This window comes from Salvelinus alpinus, chromosome 2 (assembly GCF_045679555.1).
Source record: "Salvelinus alpinus chromosome 2, SLU_Salpinus.1, whole genome shotgun sequence".
NCBI lineage: Eukaryota > Metazoa > Chordata > Actinopteri > Salmoniformes > Salmonidae > Salvelinus > Salvelinus alpinus.
The window spans coordinates 106,469,887-106,496,704 of record NC_092087.1 but is presented as its reverse complement, the minus strand read 5'-3'; the positions used below and the strand labels follow the sequence as shown (position 1 = coordinate 106,496,704).

The 26,818-nt window shown below is 47.7% G+C and overlaps 1 protein-coding gene across 1 annotated transcript; it reads left to right on the top strand.

Annotated features, from left to right (window-relative positions):
* Nucleotides 1-23,386: 23,386 nt before the first annotated feature.
* Nucleotides 23,387-25,672, top strand: LOC139551632 (tektin-3-like). Its single transcript, XM_071362903.1, has 3 exons — nucleotides 23,387-23,611; nucleotides 23,729-23,883; nucleotides 25,115-25,672. The coding sequence occupies exons 1-3, from the start codon at nucleotides 23,516-23,518 to the stop codon at nucleotides 25,329-25,331; spliced, it is 468 nt and encodes a 155-aa protein (XP_071219004.1). The 5' UTR covers nucleotides 23,387-23,515; the 3' UTR covers nucleotides 25,332-25,672.
* The last annotated feature ends 1,146 nt before the right edge of the window (nucleotides 25,673-26,818 follow it).

The window sequence follows — 26,818 nt, the reverse complement described above, 5'->3', positions numbered from 1 at the left end:
GTGCGTGCGTGCGTGCGTGCGTGCGTGCGTGTGTGTGTGTGCAGGTCCAACAGGAGAGTGCAACACCAGTTGGAAAAAGACATGGATGATAAACACAGAGCTCTCCAGATCGACAGCCACTGTCACACACTGACCAACTGTTCTACTGCTACCAACTATTACCCTGACCTCAACCTCCTGGATACCAGGTAACACTGACCAACTGTTATACTGCTACCAACTATTACCCTGACCTCAACCTCCTGGATACCAGGTAACACTGACCACCTGTTATACTGCTACCAACTATTACCCTGACCTCAACCTCCTGGATACCAGGTAACACTGACCAACTGTTATACTGCTACCAACTATTACCCTGACCTCAGCCTCCTGGATACCAGGTAACACTGACCACCTGTTATACTGCTACCAACTATTACCCTGACCTCAACCTCCTGGATACCAGGTAACACTGACCAACTGTTCTCCTGCTACCAACTATTACCCTGACCTCAGCCTCCTGGATACCAGGTAACACTGACCAACTGTTATACTGCTACCAACTATTACCCTGACCTCAACCTCCTGGATACCAGGTAACACTGACCACCTGTTATACTGCTACCAACTATTACCCTGACCTCAACCTCCTGGATACCAGGTAACACTGACCACCTGTTATACTGCTACCAACTATTACCCTGACCTCAACCTCCTGGATACCAGGTAACACTGACCACCTGTTATACTGTTACCAACTATTACCCTGACCTCAACCTCCTGGATACCAGGTAACACTGACCACCTGTTATACTGCTACCAACTATTACCCTGACCTCAACCTCCTGGATACCAGGTAACACTGACCAACTGTTCTCCTGCTACCAACTATTACCCTGACCTCAGCCTCCTGGATACCAGGTAACACTGACCAACTGTTATACTGCTACCAACTATTACCCTGACCTCAACCTCCTGGATACCAGGTAACACTGACCACCTGTTATACTGCTACCAACTATTACCCTGACCTCAACCTCCTGGATACCAGGTAACACTGACCACCTGTTATACTGCTACCAACTATTACCCTGACCTCAACCTCCTGGATACCAGGTAACACTGACCACCTGTTATACTGTTACCAACTATTACCCTGACCTCAACCTCCTGGATACCAGGTAACACTGACCACCTGTTATACTGCTACCAACTATTACCCTGACCTCAGCCTCCTGGATACCAGGTAACACTGACCACCTGTTCTCCTGCTACCAACTATTACCCTGACCTCAACCTCCTGGATACCAGGTAACACTGACCACCTGTTATACTGCTACCAACTATTACCCTGACCTCAGCCTCCTGGATACCAGGTAACACTGACCACCTGTTATACTGCTACCAACTATTACCCTGACCTCAACCTCCTGGATACCAGGTAACACTGACCACCTGTGATACTGCTACCAACTATTACCCTGACCTCAGCCTCCTGGATACCAGGTAACACTGACCACCTGTTATACTGCTACCAACTATTACCCTGACCTCAGCCTCCTGGATACCAGGTAACACTGACCAACTGTTATACTGCTACCAACTATTACCCTGACCTCAACCTCCTGGATACCAGGTAACACTGACCAACTGTTATACTGCTACCAACTATTACCCTGACCTCAACCTCCTGGATACCAGGTAACACTGACCAACTGTTATACTGCTACCAACTATTACCCTGACCTCAACCTCCTGGATACCAGGTAACACTGACCAACTGTTATACTGCTACCAACTATTACCCTGACCTCAACCTCCTGGATACCAGGTAACACTGACCAACTGTTCTCCTGCTACCAACTATTACCCTGACCTCAACCTCCTGGATACCAGGTAACACTGACCAACTGTTCTCCTGCTACCAACTATTACCCTGACCTCAACCTCCTGGATACCAGGTAACACTGACCACCTGTTATACTGTTACCAACTATTACCCTGACCTCAACCTCCTGGATACCAGGTAACACTGACCACCTGTTATACTGCTACCAACTATTACCCTGACCTCAGCCTCCTGGATACCAGGTAACACTGACCACCTGTTCTCCTGCTACCAACTATTACCCTGACCTCAACCTCCTGGATACCAGGTAACACTGACCACCTGTTATACTGCTACCAACTATTACCCTGACCTCAGCCTCCTGGATACCAGGTAACACTGACCACCTGTTATACTGCTACCAACTATTACCCTGACCTCAACCTCCTGGATACCAGGTAACACTGACCACCTGTTATACTGCTACCAACTATTACCCTGACCTCAGCCTCCTGGATACCAGGTAACACTGACCACCTGTTATACTGCTACCAACTATTACCCTGACCTCAGCCTCCTGGATACCAGGTAACACTGACCAACTGTTATACTGCTACCAACTATTACCCTGACCTCAACCTCCTGGATACCAGGTAACACTGACCAACTGTTATACTGCTACCAACTATTACCCTGACCTCAACCTCCTGGATACCAGGTAACACTGACCAACTGTTATACTGCTACCAACTATTACCCTGACCTCAACCTCCTGGATACCAGGCAACACTGACCAACTGTTATACTGCTACCAACTATTACCCTGACCTCAGCCCCCTGGATACCAGGTAACACTGACCACCTGTTATACTGCTACCAACTATTACCCTGACCTCAACCTCCTGGATACCAGGTAACACTGACCAACTGTTATACTGCTACCAACTATTACCCTGACCTCAACCTCCTGGATACCAGGTAACACTGACCAACTGTTATACTGCTACCAACTATTACCCTGACCTCAACCTCCTGGATACCAGGTAACACTGACCAACTGTTATACTGCTACCAACTATTACCCTGACCTCAGCCTCCTGGATACCAGGTAACACTGACCAACTGTTATACTGCTACCAACTATTACCCTGACCTCAGCCTCCTGGATACCAGGTAACACTGACCAACTGTTATACTGCTACCAACTATTACCCTGACCTCAACCTCCTGGATACCAGGTAACACTGACCAACTGTTCTCCTGCTACCAACTATTACCCTGACCTCAGCCTCCTGGATACCAGGTAACACTGACCAACTGTTATACTGCTACCAACTATTACCCTGACCTCAACCTCCTGGATACCAGGTAACACTGACCACCTGTTATACTGCTACCAACTATTACCCTGACCTCAACCTCCTGGATACCAGGTAACACTGACCACCTGTTATACTGCTACCAACTATTACCCTGACCTCAACCTCCTGGATACCAGGTAACACTGACCACCTGTTATACTGTTACCAACTATTACCCTGACCTCAACCTCCTGGATACCAGGTAACACTGACCACCTGTTATACTGCTACCAACTATTACCCTGACCTCAACCTCCTGGATACCAGGTAACACTGACCAACTGTTCTCCTGCTACCAACTATTACCCTGACCTCAGCCTCCTGGATACCAGGTAACACTGACCAACTGTTATACTGCTACCAACTATTACCCTGACCTCAACCTCCTGGATACCAGGTAACACTGACCAACTGTTATACTGCTACCAACTATTACCCTGACCTCAACCTCCTGGATACCAGGTAACACTGACCACCTGTTATACTGCTACCAACTATTACCCTGACCTCAACCTCCTGGATACCAGGTAACACTGACCACCTGTTATACTGTTACCAACTATTACCCTGACCTCAACCTCCTGGATACCAGGTAACACTGACCACCTGTTATACTGCTACCAACTATTACCCTGACCTCAGCCTCCTGGATACCAGGTAACACTGACCACCTGTTCTCCTGCTACCAACTATTACCCTGACCTCAACCTCCTGGATACCAGGTAACACTGACCACCTGTTATACTGCTACCAACTATTACCCTGACCTCAGCCTCCTGGATACCAGGTAACACTGACCACCTGTTATACTGCTACCAACTATTACCCTGACCTCAACCTCCTGGATACCAGGTAACACTGACCACCTGTTATACTGCTACCAACTATTACCCTGACCTCAGCCTCCTGGATACCAGGTAACACTGACCACCTGTTATACTGCTACCAACTATTACCCTGACCTCAGCCTCCTGGATACCAGGTAACACTGACCAACTGTTATACTGCTACCAACTATTACCCTGACCTCAACCTCCTGGATACCAGGTAACACTGACCAACTGTTATACTGCTACCAACTATTACCCTGACCTCAACCTCCTGGATACCAGGTAACACTGACCAACTGTTATACTGCTACCAACTATTACCCTGACCTCAACCTCCTGGATACCAGGCAACACTGACCAACTGTTATACTGCTACCAACTATTACCCTGACCTCAGCCTCCTGGATACCAGGTAACACTGACCACCTGTTATACTGCTACCAACTATTACCCTGACCTCAACCTCCTGGATACCAGGTAACACTGACCAACTGTTATACTGCTACCAACTATTACCCTGACCTCAACCTCCTGGATACCAGGTAACACTGACCAACTGTTATACTGCTACCAACTATTACCCTGACCTCAACCTCCTGGATACCAGGTAACACTGACCAACTGTTATACTGCTACCAACTATTACCCTGACCTCAGCCTCCTGGATACCAGGTAACACTGACCAACTGTTATACTGCTACCAACTATTACCCTGACCTCAGCCTCCTGGATACCAGGTAACACTGACCAACTGTTATACTGCTACCAACTATTACCCTGACCTCAACCTCCTGGATACCAGGTAACACTGACCAACTGTTATACTGCTACCAACTATTACCCTGACCTCAACCTCCTGGATACCAGGTAACACTGACCACCTGTTATACTGTTACCAACTATTACCCTGACCTCAACCTCCTGGATACCAGGTAACACTGACCACCTGTTATACTGCTACCAACTATTACCCTGACCTCAGCCTCCTGGATACCAGGTAACACTGACCACCTGTTCTCCTGCTACCAACTATTACCCTGACCTCAACCTCCTGGATACCAGGTAACACTGACCACCTGTTATACTGCTACCAACTATTACCCTGACCTCAGCCTCCTGGATACCAGGTAACACTGACCACCTGTTATACTGCTACCAACTATTACCCTGACCTCAACCTCCTGGATACCAGGTAACACTGACCACCTGTTATACTGCTACCAACTATTACCCTGACCTCAGCCTCCTGGATACCAGGTAACACTGACCACCTGTTATACTGCTACCAACTATTACCCTGACCTCAGCCTCCTGGATACCAGGTAACACTGACCAACTGTTATACTGCTACCAACTATTACCCTGACCTCAACCTCCTGGATACCAGGTAACACTGACCAACTGTTATACTGCTACCAACTATTACCCTGACCTCAACCTCCTGGATACCAGGTAACACTGACCAACTGTTATCCTGCTACCAACTATTACCCTGACCTCAACCTCCTGGATACCAGGCAACACTGACCAACTGTTATACTGCTACCAACTATTACCCTGACCTCAACCTCCTGGATACCAGGTAACACTGACCACCTGTTATACTGCTACCAACTATTACCCTGACCTCAACCTCCTGGATACCAGGTAACACTGACCACCTGTTATACTGCTACCAACTATTACCCTGACCTCAGCCTCCTGGATACCAGGTAACACTGACCACCTGTTATACTGCTACCAACTATTACCCTGACCTCAGCCTCCTGGATACCAGGTAACACTGACCAACTGTTATACTGCTACCAACTATTACCCTGACCTCAACCTCCTGGATACCAGGTAACACTGACCAACTGTTATACTGCTACCAACTATTACCCTGACCTCAACCTCCTGGATACCAGGTAACACTGACCAACTGTTATCCTGCTACCAACTATTACCCTGACCTCAACCTCCTGGATACCAGGCAACACTGACCAACTGTTATACTGCTACCAACTATTACCCTGACCTCAACCTCCTGGATACCAGGTAACACTGACCAACTGTTATACTGCTACCAACTATTACCCTGACCTCAACCTCCTGGATACCAGGTAACACTGACCAACTGTTATACTGCTACCAACTATTACCCTGACCTCAACCTCCTGGATACCAGGTAACACTGACCAACTGTTATACTGCTACCAACTATTACCCTGACCTCAGCCTCCTGGATACCAGGTAACACTGACCAACTGTTATACTGCTACCAACTATTACCCTGACCTCAGCCTCCTGGATACCAGGTAACACTGACCAACTGTTATACTGCTACCAACTATTACCCTGACCTCAACCTCCTGGATACCAGGTAACACTGACCAACTGTTATACTGCTACCAACTATTACCCTGACCTCAACCTCCTGGATACCAGGTAACACTGACCAACTGTTATACTGCTACCAACTATTACCCTGACCTCAACCTCCTGGATACCAGGTAACACTGACCAACTGTTCTCCTGCTACCAACTATTACCCTGACCTCAACCTCCTGGATACCAGGTAACACTGACCAACTGTTCTCCTGCTACCAACTATTACCCTGACCTCAACCTCCTGGATACCAGGTAACACTGACCAACTGTTATACTGCTACCAACTATTACCCTGACCTCAACCTCCTGGATACCAGGTAACACTGACCAACTGTTCTCCTGCTACCAACTATTACCCTGACCTCAACCTCCTGGATACCAGGTAACACTGACCAACTGTTATACTGCTACCAACTATTACCCTGACCTCAGCCTCCTGGATACCAGGTAACACTGACCACCTGTTATACTGCTACCAACTATTACCCTGACCTCAGCCTCCTGGATACCAGGTAACACTGACCAACTGTTATACTGCTACCAACTATTACCCTGACCTCAGCCTCCTGGATACCAGGTAACACTGACCACCTGTTCTCCTGCTACCAACTATTACCCTGACCTCAGCCTCCTGGATACCAGGTAACACTGACCACCTGTTCTCCTACTACCAACTATTACCCTGACCTCAACCTCCTGGATACCAGGTAACACTGACCAACTGTTCTACATGCTACCAACTATTACCCTGACCTCAACCTCCTGGATACCAGGTAACACTGACCAACTGTTATACTGCTACCAACTATTACCCTGACCTCAGCCTCCTGGATACCAGGTAACACTGACCAACTGTTCTACTGCTACCAACTATTACCCTGACCTCAACCTCCTGGATACCAGGTAACACTGACCAACTGTTATACTGCTACCAACTATTACCCTGACCTCAACCTCCTGGATACCAGGTAACACTGACCAACTGTTATACTGCTACCAACTATTACCCTGACCTCAACCTCCTGGATACCAGGTAACACTGACCAACTGTTCTCCTGCTACCAACTATTACCCTGACCTCAGCCTCCTGGATACCAGGTAACACTGACCAACTGCTCTCCTGCTACCAACTATTACCCTGACCTCAGCCTCCTGGATACCAGGTAACACTGACCAACTGCTCTCCTGCTACCAACTATTACCCTGACCTCAGCCTCCTGGATACCAGGTAACACTGACCAACTGCTCTCCTGCTACCAACTATTACCCTGACCTCAGCCTCCTGGATACCAGGTAACACTGACCAACTGTTATACTGCTACCAACTATTACCCTGACCTCAGCCTCCTGGATACCAGGTAACACTGACCAACTGCTCTCCTGCTACCAACTATTACCCTGACCTCAGCCTCCTGGATACCAGGTAACACTGACCAACTGTTATACTGCTACCAACTATTACCCTGACCTCAGCCTCCTGGATACCAGGTAACACTGACCAACTGTTATACTGCTACCAACTATTACCCTGACCTCAACCTCCTGGATACCAGGTAACACTGACCAACTGTTATACTGCTACCAACTATTACCCTGACCTCAGCCTCCTGGATACCAGGTAACACTGACCAACTGTTATACTGCTACCAACTATTACCCTGACCTCAACCTCCTGGATACCAGGTAACACTGACCAACTGTTCGCCTGCTACCAACTATTACCCTGACCTCAGCCTCCTGGATACCAGGTAACACTGACCAACTGCTCTCCTGCTACCAACTATTACCCTGACCTCAGCCTCCTGGATACCAGGTAACACTGACCAACTGTTCTCCTGCTACCAACTATTACCCTGACCTCAGCCTCCTGGATACCAGGTAACACTGACCAACTGTTATACTGCTACCAACTATTACCCTGACCTCAACCTCCTGGATACCAGGTAACACTGACCAACTGATATACTGCTACCAACTATTACCCTGACCTCAACCTCCTGGATACCAGGTAACACTGACCAACTGTTATACTGCTACCAACTATTACCCTGACCTCAGCCTCCTGGATACCAGGTAACACTGACCAACTGTTATACTGCTACCAACTATTACCCTGACCTCAACCTCCTGGATACCAGGTAACACTGACCAACTGTTCTCCTGCTACCAACTATTACCCTGACCTCAACCTCCTGGATACCAGGTAACACTGACCAACTGTTCTCCTGCTACCAACTATTACCCTGACCTCAACCTCCTGGATACCAGGTAACACTGACCAACTGTTCTCCTGCTACCAACTATTACCCTGACCTCAGCCTCCTGGATACCAGGTAACACTGACCAACTGTTATACTGCTACCAACTATTACCCTGACCTCAGCCTCCTGGATACCAGGTAACACTGACCAACTGCTCTCCTGCTACCAACTATTACCCTGACCTCAACCTCCTGGATACCAGGTAACACTGACCAACTGTTATACTGCTACCAACTATTACCCTGACCTCGGCCTCCTGGATACCAGGTAACACTGACCAACTGTTATACTGCTACCAACTATTACCCTGACCTCAGCCTCCTGGATACCAGGTAACACTGACCAACTGTTATACTGCTACCAACTATTACCCTGACCTCAACCTCCTGGATACCAGGTAACACTGACCACCTGTTCGCCTGCTACCAACTATTACCCTGACCTCAACCTCCTGGATACCAGGTAACACTGACCAACTGTTCTCCTGCTACCAACTATTACCCTGACCTCAGCCTCCTGGATACCAGGTAACACTGACCAACTGTTCTCCTGCTACCAACTATTACCCTGACCTCAACCTCCTGGATACCAGGTAACACTGACCAACTGTTATACTGCTACCAACTATTACCCTGACCTCAACCTCCTGGATACCAGGTAACACTGACCAACTGTTATACTGCTACCAACTATTACCCTGACCTCAACCTCCTGGATACCAGGTAACACTGACCAACTGTTATACTGCTACCAACTATTACCCTGACCTCAGCCTCCTGGATACCAGGTAACACTGACCAACTGTTATACTGCTACCAACTATTACCCTGACCTCAGCCTCCTGGATACCAGGTAACACTGACCAACTGTTATACTGCTACCAACTATTACCCTGACCTCAACCTCCTGGATACCAGGTAACACTGACCAACTGTTATACTGCTACCAACTATTACCCTGACCTCAGCCTCCTGGATACCAGGTAACACTGACCAACTGTTATACTGCTACCAACTATTACCCTGACCTCAACCTCCTGGATACCAGGTAACACTGACCAACTGTTCTCCTGCTACCAACTATTACCCTGACCTCAGCCTCCTGGATACCAGGTAACACTGACCAACTGTTATACTGCTACCAACTATTACCCTGACCTCAACCTCCTGGATACCAGGTAACACTGACCAACTGTTCTCCTGCTACCAACTATTACCCTGACCTCAGCCTCCTGGATACCAGGTAACACTGACAAACTGTTATACTGCTACCAACTATTACCCTGACCTCAGCCTCCTGGATACCAGGTAACACTGACCAACTGTTCGCCTGCTACCAACTATTACCCTGACCTCAGCCTCCTGGATACCAGGTAACACTGACCAACTGTTCTACTGCTACCAACTATTACCCTGACCTCAGCCTCCTGGATACCAGGTAACACTGACCAACTGTTCGCCTGCTACCAACTATTACCCTGACCTCAACCTCCTGGATACCAGGTAACACTGACCAACTGTTATACTGCTACCAACTATTACCCTGACCTCAACCTCCTGGATACCAGGTAACACTGACCAACTGTTATACTGCTACCAACTATTACCCTGACCTCAACCTCCTGGATACCAGGTAACACTGACCAACTGTTCTCCTGCTACCAACTATTACCCTGACCTCAGCCTCCTGGATACCAGGTTACACTGACCAACTGTTATACTGCTACCAACTATTACCCTGACCTCAACCTCCTGGATACCAGGTAACACTGACCAACTGTTATACTGCTACCAACTATTACCCTGACCTCAGCCTCCTGGATACCAGGTAACACTGACCAACTGTTTTCCTGCTACCAACTATTACCGTGACCTCAGCCTCCTGGATACCAGGTAACACTGACCAACTGCTCTCCTGCTACCAACTATTACCCTGACCTCAGCCTCCTGGATACCAGGTAACACTGACCAACTGTTCTCCTGCTACCAACTATTACCCTGACCTCAGCCTCCTGGATACCAGGTAACACTGACCAACTGCTCTCCTGCTACCAACTATTACCCTGACCTCAACCTCCTGGATACCAGGTAACACTGACCAACTGTTCTCCTGCTACCAACTATTACCCTGACCTCAACCTCCTGGATACCAGGTAACACTGACCAACTGTTATACTGTTACCAACTGTTACCCTGACCTCAACCTCCTGGATACCTGGTAACACTGACCAACTGCTCTCCTGCTACCAACTATTACCCTGACCTCAACCTCCTGGATACCAGGTAACACTGACCAACTGTTCTCCTGCTACCAACTATTACCCTGACCTCAACCTCCTGGATACCAGGTAACACTGACCAACTGTTATACTGCTACCAACTATTACCCTGACCTCAACCTCCTGGATACCAGGTAACACTGACCAACTGTTATACTGCTACCAACTATTACCCTGACCTCAACCTCCTGGATACCAGGTAACACTGACCAACTGTTCTCCTGCTACCAACTATTACCCTGACCTCAACCTCCTGGATACCAGGTAACACTGATCAACTGTTATACTGCTACCAACTATTACCCTGACCTCAACCTCCTGGATACCAGGTAACACTGACCAACTGTTCTACTGCTACCAACTATTACCCTGATCTCAACCTCCTGGATACCAGGTAACACTGACCAACTGTTCTACTGCTACCAACTATTACCCTGACCTCAACCTCCTGGATACCAGGTAACACTGACCAACTGTTATACTGCTACCAACTATTACCCTGACCTCAACCTCCTGGATACCAGGTAACACTGACCAACTGTTATACTGCTACCAACTATTACCCTGACCTCAGCCTCCTGGATACCAGGTAACACTGACCAACTGTTCTACTGCTACCAACTATTACCCTGACCTCAGCCTCCTGGATACCAGGTAACACTGACCAACTGTTATACTGCTACCAACTATTACCCTGACCTCAACCTCCTGGATACCAGGTAACACTGACCAACTGTTATACTGCTACCAACTATTACCCTGACCTCAGCCTCCTGGATACCAGGTAACACTGACCAACTGTTCTCCTGCTACCAACTATTACCCTGACCTCAGCCTCCTGGATACCAGGTAACACTGACCAACTGCTCTCCTGCTACCAACTATTACCCTGACCTCAGCCTCCTGGATACCAGGTAACACTGACCAACTGTTCTCCTGCTACCAACTATTACCCTGACCTCAGCCTCCTGGATACCAGGTAACACTGACCAACTGCTCTCCTGCTACCAACTATTACCCTGACCTCAACCTCCTGGATACCAGGTAACACTGACCAACTGTTCTCCTGCTACCAACTATTACCCTGACCTCAACCTCCTGGATACCAGGTAACACTGACCAACTGTTATACTGCTACCAACTGTTACCCTGACCTCAACCTCCTGGATACCTGGTAACACTGACCAACTGCTCTCCTGCTACCAACTATTACCCTGACCTCAACCTCCTGGATACCAGGTAACACTGACCAACTGTTCTCCTGCTACCAACTATTACCCTGACCTCAACCTCCTGGATACCAGGTAACACTGACCAACTGTTATACTGCTACCAACTATTACCCTGACCTCAACCTCCTGGATACCAGGTAACACTGACCAACTGTTATACTGCTACCAACTATTACCCTGACCTCAACCTCCTGGATACCAGGTAACACTGACCAACTGTTCTCCTGCTACCAACTATTACCCTGACCTCAACCTCCTGGATACCAGGTAACACTGATCAACTGTTATACTGCTACCAACTATTACCCTGACCTCAACCTCCTGGATACCAGGTAACACTGACCAACTGTTCTACTGCTACCAACTATTACCCTGATCTCAACCTCCTGGATACCAGGTAACACTGACCAACTGTTCTACTGCTACCAACTATTACCCTGACCTCAACCTCCTGGATACCAGGTAACACTGACCAACTGTTATACTGCTACCAACTATTACCCTGACCTCAACCTCCTGGATACCAGGTAACACTGACCAACTGTTATACTGCTACCAACTATTACCCTGACCTCAGCCTCCTGGATACCAGGTAACACTGACCAACTGTTCTACTGCTACCAACTATTACCCTGACCTCAGCCTCCTGGATACCAGGTAACACTGACCAACTGTTATACTGCTACCAACTATTACCCTGACCTCAACCTCCTGGATACCAGGTAACACTGACCAACTGTTATACTGCTACCAACTATTACCCTGACCTCAGCCTCCTGGATACCAGGTAACACTGACCAACTGTTCTCCTGCTACCAACTATTACCCTGACCTCAACCTCCTGGATACCAGGTAACACTGACCAACTGTTATACTGCTACCAACTATTACCCTGACCTCAGCCTCCTGGATACCAGGTAACACTGACCAACTGTTATACTGCTACCAACTATTACCCTGACCTCAGCCTCCTGGATACCAGGTAACACTGACCAACTGTTATACTGCTACCAACTATTACCCTGACCTCAGCCTCCTGGATACCAGGTAACACTGACCAACTGTTATACTGCTACCAACTATTACCCTGACCTCAACCTCCTGGATACCAGGTAACACTGACCAACTGTTCTCCTGCTACCAACTATTACCCTGACCTCAGCCTCCTGGATACCAGGTAACACTGACCAACTGTTATACTGCTACCAACTATTACCCTGACCTCAACCTCCTGGATACCAGGTAACACTGACCAACTGTTATACTGCTACCAACTATTACCCTGACCTCAGCCTCCTGGATACCAGGTAACACTGACCAACTGATATACTGCTACCAACTATTACCCTGACCTCAACCTCCTGGATACCAGGTAACACTGACCAACTGTTATACTGCTACCAACTATTACCCTGACCTCAACCTCCTGGATACCAGGTAACACTGACCAACTGTTATACTGCTACCAACTATTACCCTGACCTCAGCCTCCTGGATACCAGGTAACACTGACCAACTGTTATACTGCTACCAACTATTACCCTGACCTCAGCCTCCTGGATACCAGGTAACACTGACCAACTGTTATACTGCTACCAACTATTACCCTGACCTCAACCTCCTGGATACCAGGTAACACTGACCAACTGTTCTCCTGCTACCAACTATTACCCTGACCTCAGCCTCCTGGATACCAGGTAACACTGACCAACTGTTATACTGCTACCAACTATTACCCTGACCTCAGCCTCCTGGATACCAGGTAACACTGACCAACTGTTCGCCTGCTACCAACTATTACCCTGACCTCAGCCTCCTGGATACCAGGTAACACTGACCAACTGTTCTACTGCTACCAACTATTACCCTGACCTCAACCTCCTGGATACCAGGTAACACTGACCAACTGTTATACTGCTACCAACTATTACCCTGACCTCGGCCTCCTGGATACCAGGTAACACTGACCAACTGTTATACTGCTACCAACTATTACCCTGACCTCAGCCTCCTGGATACCAGGTAACACTGACCAACTGTTATACTGCTACCAACTATTACCCTGACCTCAACCTCCTGGATACCAGGTAACACTGACCACCTGTTCGCCTGCTACCAACTATTACCCTGACCTCAACCTCCTGGATACCAGGTAACACTGACCAACTGTTCTCCTGCTACCAACTATTACCCTGACCTCAGCCTCCTGGATACCAGGTAACACTGACCAACTGTTCTCCTGCTACCAACTATTACCCTGACCTCAACCTCCTGGATACCAGGTAACACTGACCAACTGTTATACTGCTACCAACTATTACCCTGACCTCAACCTCCTGGATACCAGGTAACACTGACCAACTGTTATACTGCTACCAACTATTACCCTGACCTCAACCTCCTGGATACCAGGTAACACTGACCAACTGTTATACTGCTACCAACTATTACCCTGACCTCAGCCTCCTGGATACCAGGTAACACTGACCAACTGTTATACTGCTACCAACTATTACCCTGACCTCAGCCTCCTGGATACCAGGTAACACTGACCAACTGTTATACTGCTACCAACTATTACCCTGACCTCAACCTCCTGGATACCAGGTAACACTGACCAACTGTTATACTGCTACCAACTATTACCCTGACCTCAGCCTCCTGGATACCAGGTAACACTGACCAACTGTTATACTGCTACCAACTATTACCCTGACCTCAACCTCCTGGATACCAGGTAACACTGACCAACTGTTCTCCTGGTACCAACTATTACCCTGACCTCAGCCTCCTGGATACCAGGTAACACTGACCAACTGTTATACTGCTACCAACTATTACCCTGACCTCAACCTCCTGGATACCAGGTAACACTGACCAACTGTTCTCCTGCTACCAACTATTACCCTGACCTCAGCCTCCTGGATACCAGGTAACACTGACAAACTGTTATACTGCTACCAACTATTACCCTGACCTCAGCCTCCTGGATACCAGGTAACACTGACCAACTGTTCGCCTGCTACCAACTATTACCCTGACCTCAGCCTCCTGGATACCAGGTAACACTGACCAACTGTTCTACTGCTACCAACTATTACCCTGACCTCAGCCTCCTGGATACCAGGTAACACTGACCAACTGTTCCCCTGCTACCAACTATTACCCTGACCTCAACCTCCTGGATACCAGGTAACACTGACCAACTGTTATACTGCTACCAACTATTACCCTGACCTCAACCTCCTGGATACCAGGTAACACTGACCAACTGTTATACTGCTACCAACTATTACCCTGACCTCAACCTCCTGGATACCAGGTAACACTGACCAACTGTTCTCCTGCTACCAACTATTACCCTGACCTCAGCCTCCTGGATACCAGGTTACACTGACCAACTGTTATACTGCTACCAACTATTACCCTGACCTCAACCTCCTGGATACCAGGTAACACTGACCAACTGTTATACTGCTACCAACTATTACCCTGACCTCAGCCTCCTGGATACCAGGTAACACTGACCAACTGTTTTCCTGCTACCAACTATTACCGTGACCTCAGCCTCCTGGATACCAGGTAACACTGACCAACTGCTCTCCTGCTACCAACTATTACCCTGACCTCAGCCTCCTGGATACCAGGTAACACTGACCAACTGTTCTCCTGCTACCAACTATTACCCTGACCTCAGCCTCCTGGATACCAGGTAACACTGACCAACTGCTCTCCTGCTACCAACTATTACCCTGACCTCAACCTCCTGGATACCAGGTAACACTGACCAACTGTTCTCCTGCTACCAACTATTACCCTGACCTCAACCTCCTGGATACCAGGTAACACTGACCAACTGTTATACTGCTACCAACTGTTACCCTGACCTCAACCTCCTGGATACCTGGTAACACTGACCAACTGCTCTCCTGCTACCAACTATTACCCTGACCTCAACCTCCTGGATACCAGGTAACACTGACCAACTGTTCTCCTGCTACCAACTATTACCCTGACCTCAACCTCCTGGATACCAGGTAACACTGACCAACTGTTATACTGCTACCAACTATTACCCTGACCTCAACCTCCTGGATACCAGGTAACACTGACCAACTGTTATACTGCTACCAACTATTACCCTGACCTCAACCTCCTGGATACCAGGTAACACTGACCAACTGTTCTCCTGCTACCAACTATTACCCTGACCTCAACCTCCTGGATACCAGGTAACACTGACCAACTGTTATACTGCTACCAACTATTACCCTGACCTCAACCTCCTGGATACCAGGTAACACTGACCAACTGTTCTACTGCTACCAACTATTACCCTGATCTCAACCTCCTGGATACCAGGTAACACTGACCAACTGTTCTACTGCTACCAACTATTACCCTGACCTCAACCTCCTGGATACCAGGTAACACTGACCAACTGTTATACTGCTACCAACTATTACCCTGACCTCAACCTCCTGGATACCAGGTAACACTGACCAACTGTTATACTGCTACCAACTATTACCCTGACCTCAGCCTCCTGGATACCAGGTAACACTGACCAACTGTTCTACTGCTACCAACTATTACCCTGACCTCAGCCTCCTGGATACCAGGTAACACTGACCAACTGTTATACTGCTACCAACTATTACCCTGACCTCAACCTCCTGGATACCAGGTAACACTGACCAACTGTTATACTGCTACCAACTATTACCCTGACCTCAGCCTCCTGGATACCAGGTAACACTGACCAACTGTTCTCCTGCTACCAACTATTACCCTGACCTCAACCTCCTGGATACCAGGTAACACTGACCAACTGTTATACTGCTACCAACTATTACCCTGACCTCAGCCTCCTGGATACCAGGTAACACTGACCAACTGTTATACTGCTACCAACTATTACCCTGACCTCAGCCTCCTGGATACCAGGTAACACTGACCAACTGTTATACTGCTACCAACTATTACCCTGACCTCAGCCTCCTGGATACCAGGTAACACTGACCAACTGTTATACTGCTACCAACTATTACCCTGACCTCAACCTCCTGGATACCAGGTAACACTGACCAACTGTTCTCCTGCTACCAACTATTACCCTGACCTCAGCCTCCTGGATACCAGGTAACACTGACCAACTGTTATACTGCTACCAACTATTACCCTGACCTCAACCTCCTGGATACCAGGTAACACTGACCAACTGTTATACTGCTACCAACTATTACCCTGACCTCAGCCTCCTGGATACCAGGTAACACTGACCAACTGATATACTGCTACCAACTATTACCCTGACCTCAACCTCCTGGATACCAGGTAACACTGACCAACTGTTATACTGCTACCAACTATTACCCTGACCTCAACCTCCTGGATACCAGGTAACACTGACCAACTGTTATACTGCTACCAACTATTACCCTGACCTCAGCCTCCTGGATACCAGGTAACACTGACCAACTGTTATACTGCTACCAACTATTACCCTGACCTCAGCCTCCTGGATACCAGGTAACACTGACCAACTGTTATACTGCTACCAACTATTACCCTGACCTCAACCTCCTGGATACCAGGTAACACTGACCAACTGTTCTCCTGCTACCAACTATTACCCTGACCTCAGCCTCCTGGATACCAGGTAACACTGACCAACTGTTATACTGCTACCAACTATTACCCTGACCTCAGCCTCCTGGATACCAGGTAACACTGACCAACTGTTCGCCTGCTACCAACTATTACCCTGACCTCAGCCTCCTGGATACCAGGTAACACTGACCAACTGTTCTACTGCTACCAACTATTACCCTGACCTCAGCCTCCTGGATACCAGGTAACACTGACCAACTGTTCGCCTGCTACCAACTATTACCCTGACCTCAACCTCCTGGATACCAGGTAACACTGACCAACTGTTATACTGCTACCAACTATTACCCTGACCTCAACCTCCTGGATACCAGGTAACACTGACCAACTGTTATACTGCTACCAACTATTACCCTGACCTCAACCTCCTGGATACCAGGTAACACTGACCAACTGTTCTCCTGCTACCAACTATTACCCTGACCTCAGCCTCCTGGATACCAGGTTACACTGACCAACTGTTATACTGCTACCAACTATTACCCTGACCTCAACCTCCTGGATACCAGGTAACACTGACCAACTGTTATACTGCTACCAACTATTACCCTGACCTCAGCCTCCTGGATACCAGGTAACACTGACCAACTGTTCTCCTGCTACCAACTATTACCGTGACCTCAGCCTCCTGGATACCAGGTAACACTGACCAACTGCTCTCCTGCTACCAACTATTACCCTGACCTCAGCCTCCTGGATACCAGGTAACACTGACCAACTGTTCTCCTGCTACCAACTATTACCCTGACCTCAGCCTCCTGGATACCAGGTAACACTGACCAACTGCTCTCCTGCTACCAACTATTACCCTGACCTCAACCTCCTGGATACCAGGTAACACTGACCAACTGTTCTCCTGCTACCAACTATTACCCTGACCTCAACCTCCTGGATACCAGGTAACACTGACCAACTGTTATACTGCTACCAACTATTACCCTGACCTCAACCTCCTGGATACCAGGTAACACTGACCAACTGCTCTCCTGCTACCAACTATTACCCTGACCTCAACCTCCTGGATACCAGGTAACACTGATCAACTGTTCTCCTGCTACCAACTATTACCCTGACCTCAACCTCCTGGATACCAGGTAACACTGACCAACTGTTATACTGCTACCAACTATTACCCTGACCTCAACCTCCTGGATACCAGGTAACACTGACCAACTGTTCTCCTGCTACCAACTATTACCCTGACCTCAACCTCCTGGATACCAGGTAACACTGACCAACTGTTATACTGCTACCAACTATTACCCTGACCTCAACCTCCTGGATACCAGGTAACACTGACCAACTGTTCTCCTGCTACCAACTATTACTCTGACCTCAACCTACTGGATACCAGGTAACACTGACCAACTGTTATACTGCTACCAACTATTACCCTGACCTCAACCTCCTGGATACCAGGTAACACTGACCAACTGTTCTACTGCTACCAACTATTACCCTGATCTCAACCTCCTGGATACCAGGTAACACTGACCAACTGTTCTACTGCTACCAACTATTACCCTGATCTCAACCTCCTGGATACCAGGTAACACTGACCAACAGTTCTACTGCTACCAACTATTACCCTGACCTCAACCTCCTGGATACCAGGTAACACTGACCAACTGTTATACTGCTACCAACTATTACCCTGACCTCAACCTCCTGGATACCAGGTAACACTGACCAACTGTTATACTGCTACCAACTATTACCCTGACCTCAGCCTCCTGGATACCAGGTAACACTGACCAACTGTTCTACTGCTACCAACTATTACCCTGACCTCAGCCTCCTGGATACCAGGTAACACTGACCAACTGTTATACTGCTACCAACTATTACCCTGACCTCAACCTCCTGGATACCAGGTAACACTGACCAACTGTTATACTGCTACCAACTATTACCCTGACCTCAGCCTCCTGGATACCAGGTAACACTGACCAACTGTTCTCCTGCTACCAACTATTACCCTGACCTCAACCTCCTGGATACCAGGTAACACTGACCAACTGTTATACTGCTACCAACTATTACCCTGACCTCAGCCTCCTGGATACCAGGTAACACTGACCAACTGTTATACTGCTACCAACTATTACCCTGACCTCAGCCTCCTGGATACCAGGTAACACTGACCAACTGTTATACTGCTACCAACTATTACCCTGACCTCAGCCTCCTGGATACCAGGTAACACTGACCAACTGTTATACTGCTACCAACTATTATCCTGACCTCAACCTCCTGGATACCAGGTAACACTGACCAACTGTTATACTGCTACCAACTATTACCCTGACCTCAGCCTCCTGGATACCAGGTAACACTGACCAACTGTTATACTGCTACCAACTATTACCCTGACCTCAACCTCCTGGATACCAGGTAACACTGACCAACTGTTCTCCTGCTACCAACTATTACCCTGACCTCAACCTCCTGGATACCAGGTAACACTGACCAACTGTTCTCCTGCTACCAACTATTACCCTGACCTCAGCCTCCTGGATACCAGGTAACACTGACCAACTGTTATACTGCTACCAACTATTACCCTGACCTCAACCTCCTGGATACCAGGTAACACTGACCAACTGTTATACTGCTACCAACTATTACCCTGACCTCAGCCTCCTGGATACCAGGTAACACTGACCAACTGATATACTGCTACCAACTATTACCCTGACCTCAACCTCCTGGATACCAGGTAACACTGACCAACTGTTATACTGCTACCAACTATTACCCTGACCTCAACCTCCTGGATACCAGGTAACACTGACCAACTGTTCTACTGCTACCAACTATTACCCTGATCTCAACCTCCTGGATACCAGGTAACACTGACCAACAGTTCTACTGCTACCAACTATTACCCTGACCTCAACCTCCTGGATACCAGGTAACACTGACCAACTGTTATACTGCTACCAACTATTACCCTGATCTCAACCTCCTGGATACCAGGTAACACTGACCAACTGTTCTACTGCTACCAACTATTACCCTGATCTCAACCTCCTGGATACCAGGTAACACTGACCAACAGTTCTACTGCTACCAACTATTACCCTGACCTCAACCTCCTGGATACCAGGTAACACTGACCAACTGTTATACTGCTACCAACTATTACCCTGACCTCAACCTCCTGGATACCAGGTAACACTGACCAACTGTTATACTGCTACCAACTATTACCCTGACCTCAGCCTCCTGGATACCAGGTAACACTGACCAACTGTTCTACTGCTACCAACTATTACCCTGACCTCAGCCTCCTGGATACCAGGTAACACTGACCAACTGTTATACTGCTACCAACTATTACCCTGACCTCAACCTCCTGGATACCAGGTAACACTGACCAACTGTTATACTGCTACCAACTATTACCCTGACCTCAGCCTCCTGGATACCAGGTAACACTGACCAACTGTTCTCCTGCTACCAACTATTACCCTGACCTCAACCTCCTGGATACCAGGTAACACTGACCAACTGTTATACTGCTACCAACTATTACCCTGACCTCAGCCTCCTGGATACCAGGTAACACTGACCAACTGTTATACTGCTACCAACTATTACCCTGACCTCAGCCTCCTGGATACCAGGTAACACTGACCAACTGTTATACTGCTACCAACTATTACCCTGACCTCAGCCTCCTGGATACCAGGTAACACTGACCAACTGTTATACTGCTACCAACTATTACCCTGACCTCAACCTCCTGGATACCAGGTAACACTGACCAACTGTTATACTGCTACCAACTATTACCCTGACCTCAGCCTCCTGGATACCAGGTAACACTGACCAACTGTTATACTGCTACCAACTATTACCCTGACCTCAACCTCCTGGATACCAGGTAACACTGACCAACTGTTCTCCTGCTACCAACTATTACCCTGACCTCAACCTCCTGGATACCAGGTAACACTGACCAACTGTTCTCCTGCTACCAACTATTACCCTGACCTCAGCCTCCTGGATACCAGGTAACACTGACCAACTGTTATACTGCTACCAACTATTACCCTGACCTCAACCTCCTGGATACCAGGTAACACTGACCAACTGTTATACTGCTACCAACTATTACCCTGACCTCAGCCTCCTGGATACCAGGTAACACTGACCAACTGATATACTGCTACCAACTATTACCCTGACCTCAACCTCCTGGATACCAGGTAACACTGACCAACTGTTATACTGCTACCAACTATTACCCTGACCTCAACCTCCTGGATACCAGGTAACACTGACCAACTGTTATACTGCTACCAACTATTACCCTGACCTCAGCCTCCTGGATACCAGGTAACACTGACCAACTGTTCTACTGCTACCAACTATTACCCTGACCTCAGCCTCCTGGATACCAGGTAACACTGACCAACTGTTATACTGCTACCAACTATTACCCTGACCTCAACCTCCTGGATACCAGGTAACACTGACCAACTGTTATACTGCTACCAACTATTACCCTGACCTCAGCCTCCTGGATACCAGGTAACACTGACCAACTGTTCTCCTGCTACCAACTATTACCCTGACCTCAACCTCCTGGATACCAGGTAACACTGACCAACTGTTATACTGCTACCAACTATTACCCTGACCTCAGCCTCCTGGATACCAGGTAACACTGACCAACTGTTATACTGCTACCAACTATTACCCTGACCTCAGCCTCCTGGATACCAGGTAACACTGACCAACTGTTATACTGCTACCAACTATTACCCTGACCTCAACCTCCTGGATACCAGGTAACACTGACCAACTGTTATACTGCTACCAACTATTACCCTGACCTCAGCCTCCTGGATACCAGGTAACACTGACCAACTGTTATACTGCTACCAACTATTACCCTGACCTCAACCTCCTGGATACCAGGTAACACTGACCAACTGTTCTCCTGCTACCAACTATTACCCTGACCTCAACCTCCTGGATACCAGGTAACACTGACCAACTGTTCTCCTGCTACCAACTATTACCCTGACCTCAGCCTCCTGGATACCAGGTAACACTGACCAACTGTTATACTGCTACCAACTATTACCCTGACCTCAACCTCCTGGATACCAGGTAACACTGACCAACTGTTATACTGCTACCAACTATTACCCTGACCTCAGCCTCCTGGATACCAGGTAACACTGACCAACTGATATACTGCTACCAACTATTACCCTGACCTCAACCTCCTGGATACCAGGTAACACTGACCAACTGTTATACTGCTACCAACTATTACCCTGACCTAAACCTCCTGGATACCAGGTAACACTGACCAACTGTTATACTGCTACCAACTATTACCCTGACCTCAGCCTCCTGGATACCAGGTAACACTGACCAACTGTTATACTGCTACCAACTATTACCCTGACCTCAACCTCCTGGATACCAGGTAACACTGACCAACTGATACCAGGTAACGGACTCTCACACGGTTTTCTTCAAACACTCAACCAGGTGCAACACACTAAGGAAACCCTGACAACACGTGTTTTGTCCCTCCTCCCTCCCGGTAGTGTCTCAGTGCCGGTGTCGTGGGTGCAGTATTCGGAGGACAACATCGGGAAGTCGGCGACGGAGCGGCGAGCCACCCGGGACGTAACGGAGCTGGTGGAGGGAACCCTGGTTGCCACGGCGAGAGACATGTGGTCTCAGTACAGCCGTGTCAACGCCGCCTTCACACTCCGTGTCAACCAGAACACACACGCTAAGAACACGCTACAGCAGCACCTGGCCAAGGTGGGGGGGGGGTCTGTATGTGTATTTTTGTCATTGTTTTGTGTGTCCATGTGTGTGTATTCTGTGTGTCCACGTGTGTTTGTGTGCTGACCCCCCTCCCTCTCCATCTCTCTCCAGACCCTGCAGGAGATGCACCAGACGGAGCGTACCATCTCAGATTTGGAGGGGTCCATCTGGGCGAAGAGAGCCCCCCTCAGAGTGGCTCAGTCCAGGCTGGAGGAACGCACCCATAGACCTAACATGGAGCTCTGCAGGGACCAACCACATACCAGGTAACACACACACACACACACACACACACACACACACACACACACACACACACACACACACACACACACACACACACACACACACACACTTACATACATAGCATGTAGGCTAAGTGGCTAACATAGCATGTAGGCTAAGTGGCTAACATAGCATGTAGGCTAAGTGGCTAACATAGCATGTAGGCTAAGTGGCTAACATAGCATGTAGGCTAAGTGGCTAACATAGCATATAAGCTAAGTGGCTAACATAGCATGTAGGCTAAGTGGCTAACATAGCATGTAGGCTAAGTGGCTAACATAGCATGTAGGCTAAGTGGCTAACATAGCATGGAGGTTAAGTGGCTAACATAGCATGTAGGCTAAGTGGCTAACATAGCATGTAGGCTAAGTGGCTAACATAGCATGGAGGTTAAGTGGCTAACATAGCATGTAGGCTAAGTGGCTAACATAGCATGTAGGCTAAGTGGCTAACAATATATTCATCTGTATGCGTTTCTCTCTGTCTCTCAATTCAATTCAATTCAATTCAAGGGGCTTGATTGGCATGGGAAACATATGTTAACATTACTAAAGAAAGTGAAGTAGATAATAAACAAAAGTGTAATAAACAATAAAAATGAACAGTAAACATTACACATAAAGAAGTTTAAAAAGAATAAAGACATTACAAATGTCATATTATGTATATATACAGTGTTGTAACAATGTGCAAATGGTTAATGTACAAAAGAGAAGAAGAACAGAATAAATATGGGTTGTATTTACAATGGTGATTGTTCTTCAACGGTTGACCTTTTCTTGTGGCAAATCTGGCTGCTGTGATGCACACTGTGGTATTTCACCCAGTAGATACGGGAGTTTATCAAAATCAGGTTCGTTTTCGAATTCTTTGTGCATCTGTGTAATCTAAGGGAAATATGTGTCTCTAATATGGTCATACATTGGGCAGGAGGTGAGGAAGTGCAGCTCAGTTTCCACCTCATTTTGTGGGCAGTGTGCACATAGCCTGTCTTCGCTTGAGAGCCATGTCTGCCTACGGCGGCCTTTCTCAAAAACAATACCTTTCTCTCTCTCCCTCTGTCTCCCTCTGTCTCTGTCTTTCCCTGTCTCTCTTTTCTCTCTCTCTCTCTCTCTCTCTCTCTCTCTCTCTCTCTCTCTCTCTCTCTCTCTCTCTCTCTCTCTCTCTCTCTCTCTCTCTCTCTCTCTCTCCCTCTCCCTCTCTCTATTCCAGGTTGCTGTCTGAGGTGTCTGGTCTCCAGGACACAGTTTTATCTCTAAGACAGAGGTTGTCTGAAGCCCAGGCTACCCTGCAGCAGCTGGCTGACTGTAAGAGTGTTTTAGAACAGGAGCTCTACACTAAGGCCCTCTCCCTCTTTATCGACCAGGAGAGATGTCTAGGACTCCGCAAGACATACCCCTCTACCCCTAGACTGGTGGGTTACACGTAGACAAGACATACCCCTCTAGACTGGTGGGATACACGTAGACAAGACATACCCCTCTAGACTGGTGGGATACACGTAGACAAGACATACCCCTCTAGACTGGTGGGATACACATAGACAAGACATACCCCTCTAGACTGGTGGGATACACATAGACAAGACATACCCCTCTAGACTGGTGGGATACACGTAGACAAGACATACCCCTCTAGACTGGTGGGTTACACATAGACAAGACATACCCCTCTAGACTGGTGGGTTACACGTAGACAAGACATACCCCTCTAGACTGGTGGGTTACACATAGACAAGACATAAACAGACACACAGAGACAGATTGAAGGTCCTTTCTCTTCTCTTCTGTGGTTCTGTTGAATAAAGGTGTCTAAGTCATATCTGGTGTCCCATTCTCTTCTGTCATTTATATCTGGTGTCCCATTCTCTTCTGTCATTCATATCTGGTGTCCCATTCTCTTCTGTCATTCATATCTGGTGTCCCATTCTCTTCTGTCATTCAGATCTGGTGTCCCATTCTCTTCTGTCATTCAGATCTGGTGTCCCATTCTCTTCTGTCATTTATATCTGGTGTCCCATTCTCTTCTGTCATTCAGATCTGGTGTCCCATTCTAAATCAGATCTGGTGTCCAATTCTAAGTCAGATTTGGTGTCCCATTCTCTTCTTTCATTTATATCTGGTGTCCCATTCTCTTCTGTCATTCATATCTGGTGTCCCATTCTCTTCTGTCATTCAGATCTGGTGTCCCATTCTCTTCTGTCATTCATATCTGGTGTCCCATTCTCTTCTGCCATTTATATCTGGTGTCCCATTCTCTTCTTTCATTCAGATCTGGTGTCCCATTCTCTTCTGTCATTCAGATCTGGTGTCCCATTCTCTTCTGTCATTCATATCTGGTGTCCCAGTGTAAACCAGATTTGATGTCCCAGTCTCTTCTGTCATTCAGATCTGGTGTCCAATTCTAAGTCAGATCTGGTGTCCCATTCTCTTCTGTCATTCATATCTGGTGTCCCAGTGTAAACCAGATTTGATGTCCCAGTCTCTTCTGTCATTCAGATCTGGTGTCCAATTCGAAGTCAAATCTGGTATCCCAGTGTAAACCAGATCTGGTGTCCCAGTGTAAACCAGATCTGGTGTCCAATTCTAAGCCAGATCTGGTCTCCCAGTGTAAACCATATCTGGTGTCCCAGTGTAAACCAGATCTGGTGTCCCAGTGTAAACTAGATCTATTGTCCCAGTCTAAGCCAGATCTGGTGTCCCAGTGTAAACTAGATATATTGTCCCAGTCTAAGCCAGATCTGGTGTCCCAGTGTAAACCAGAGCTGGTGTCCCAGTGAAAACCAGATCTGGTGTCCCAGTGTAAACCAGAGCTGGTGTCCCAGTCTCTTCTTTCATTGTATTATTGTTAGTTCATCTTGATCATTTATTCCTATCTGCTCCATAGTGGTTGGAAATAGCTAAGAGTCTAAATAAC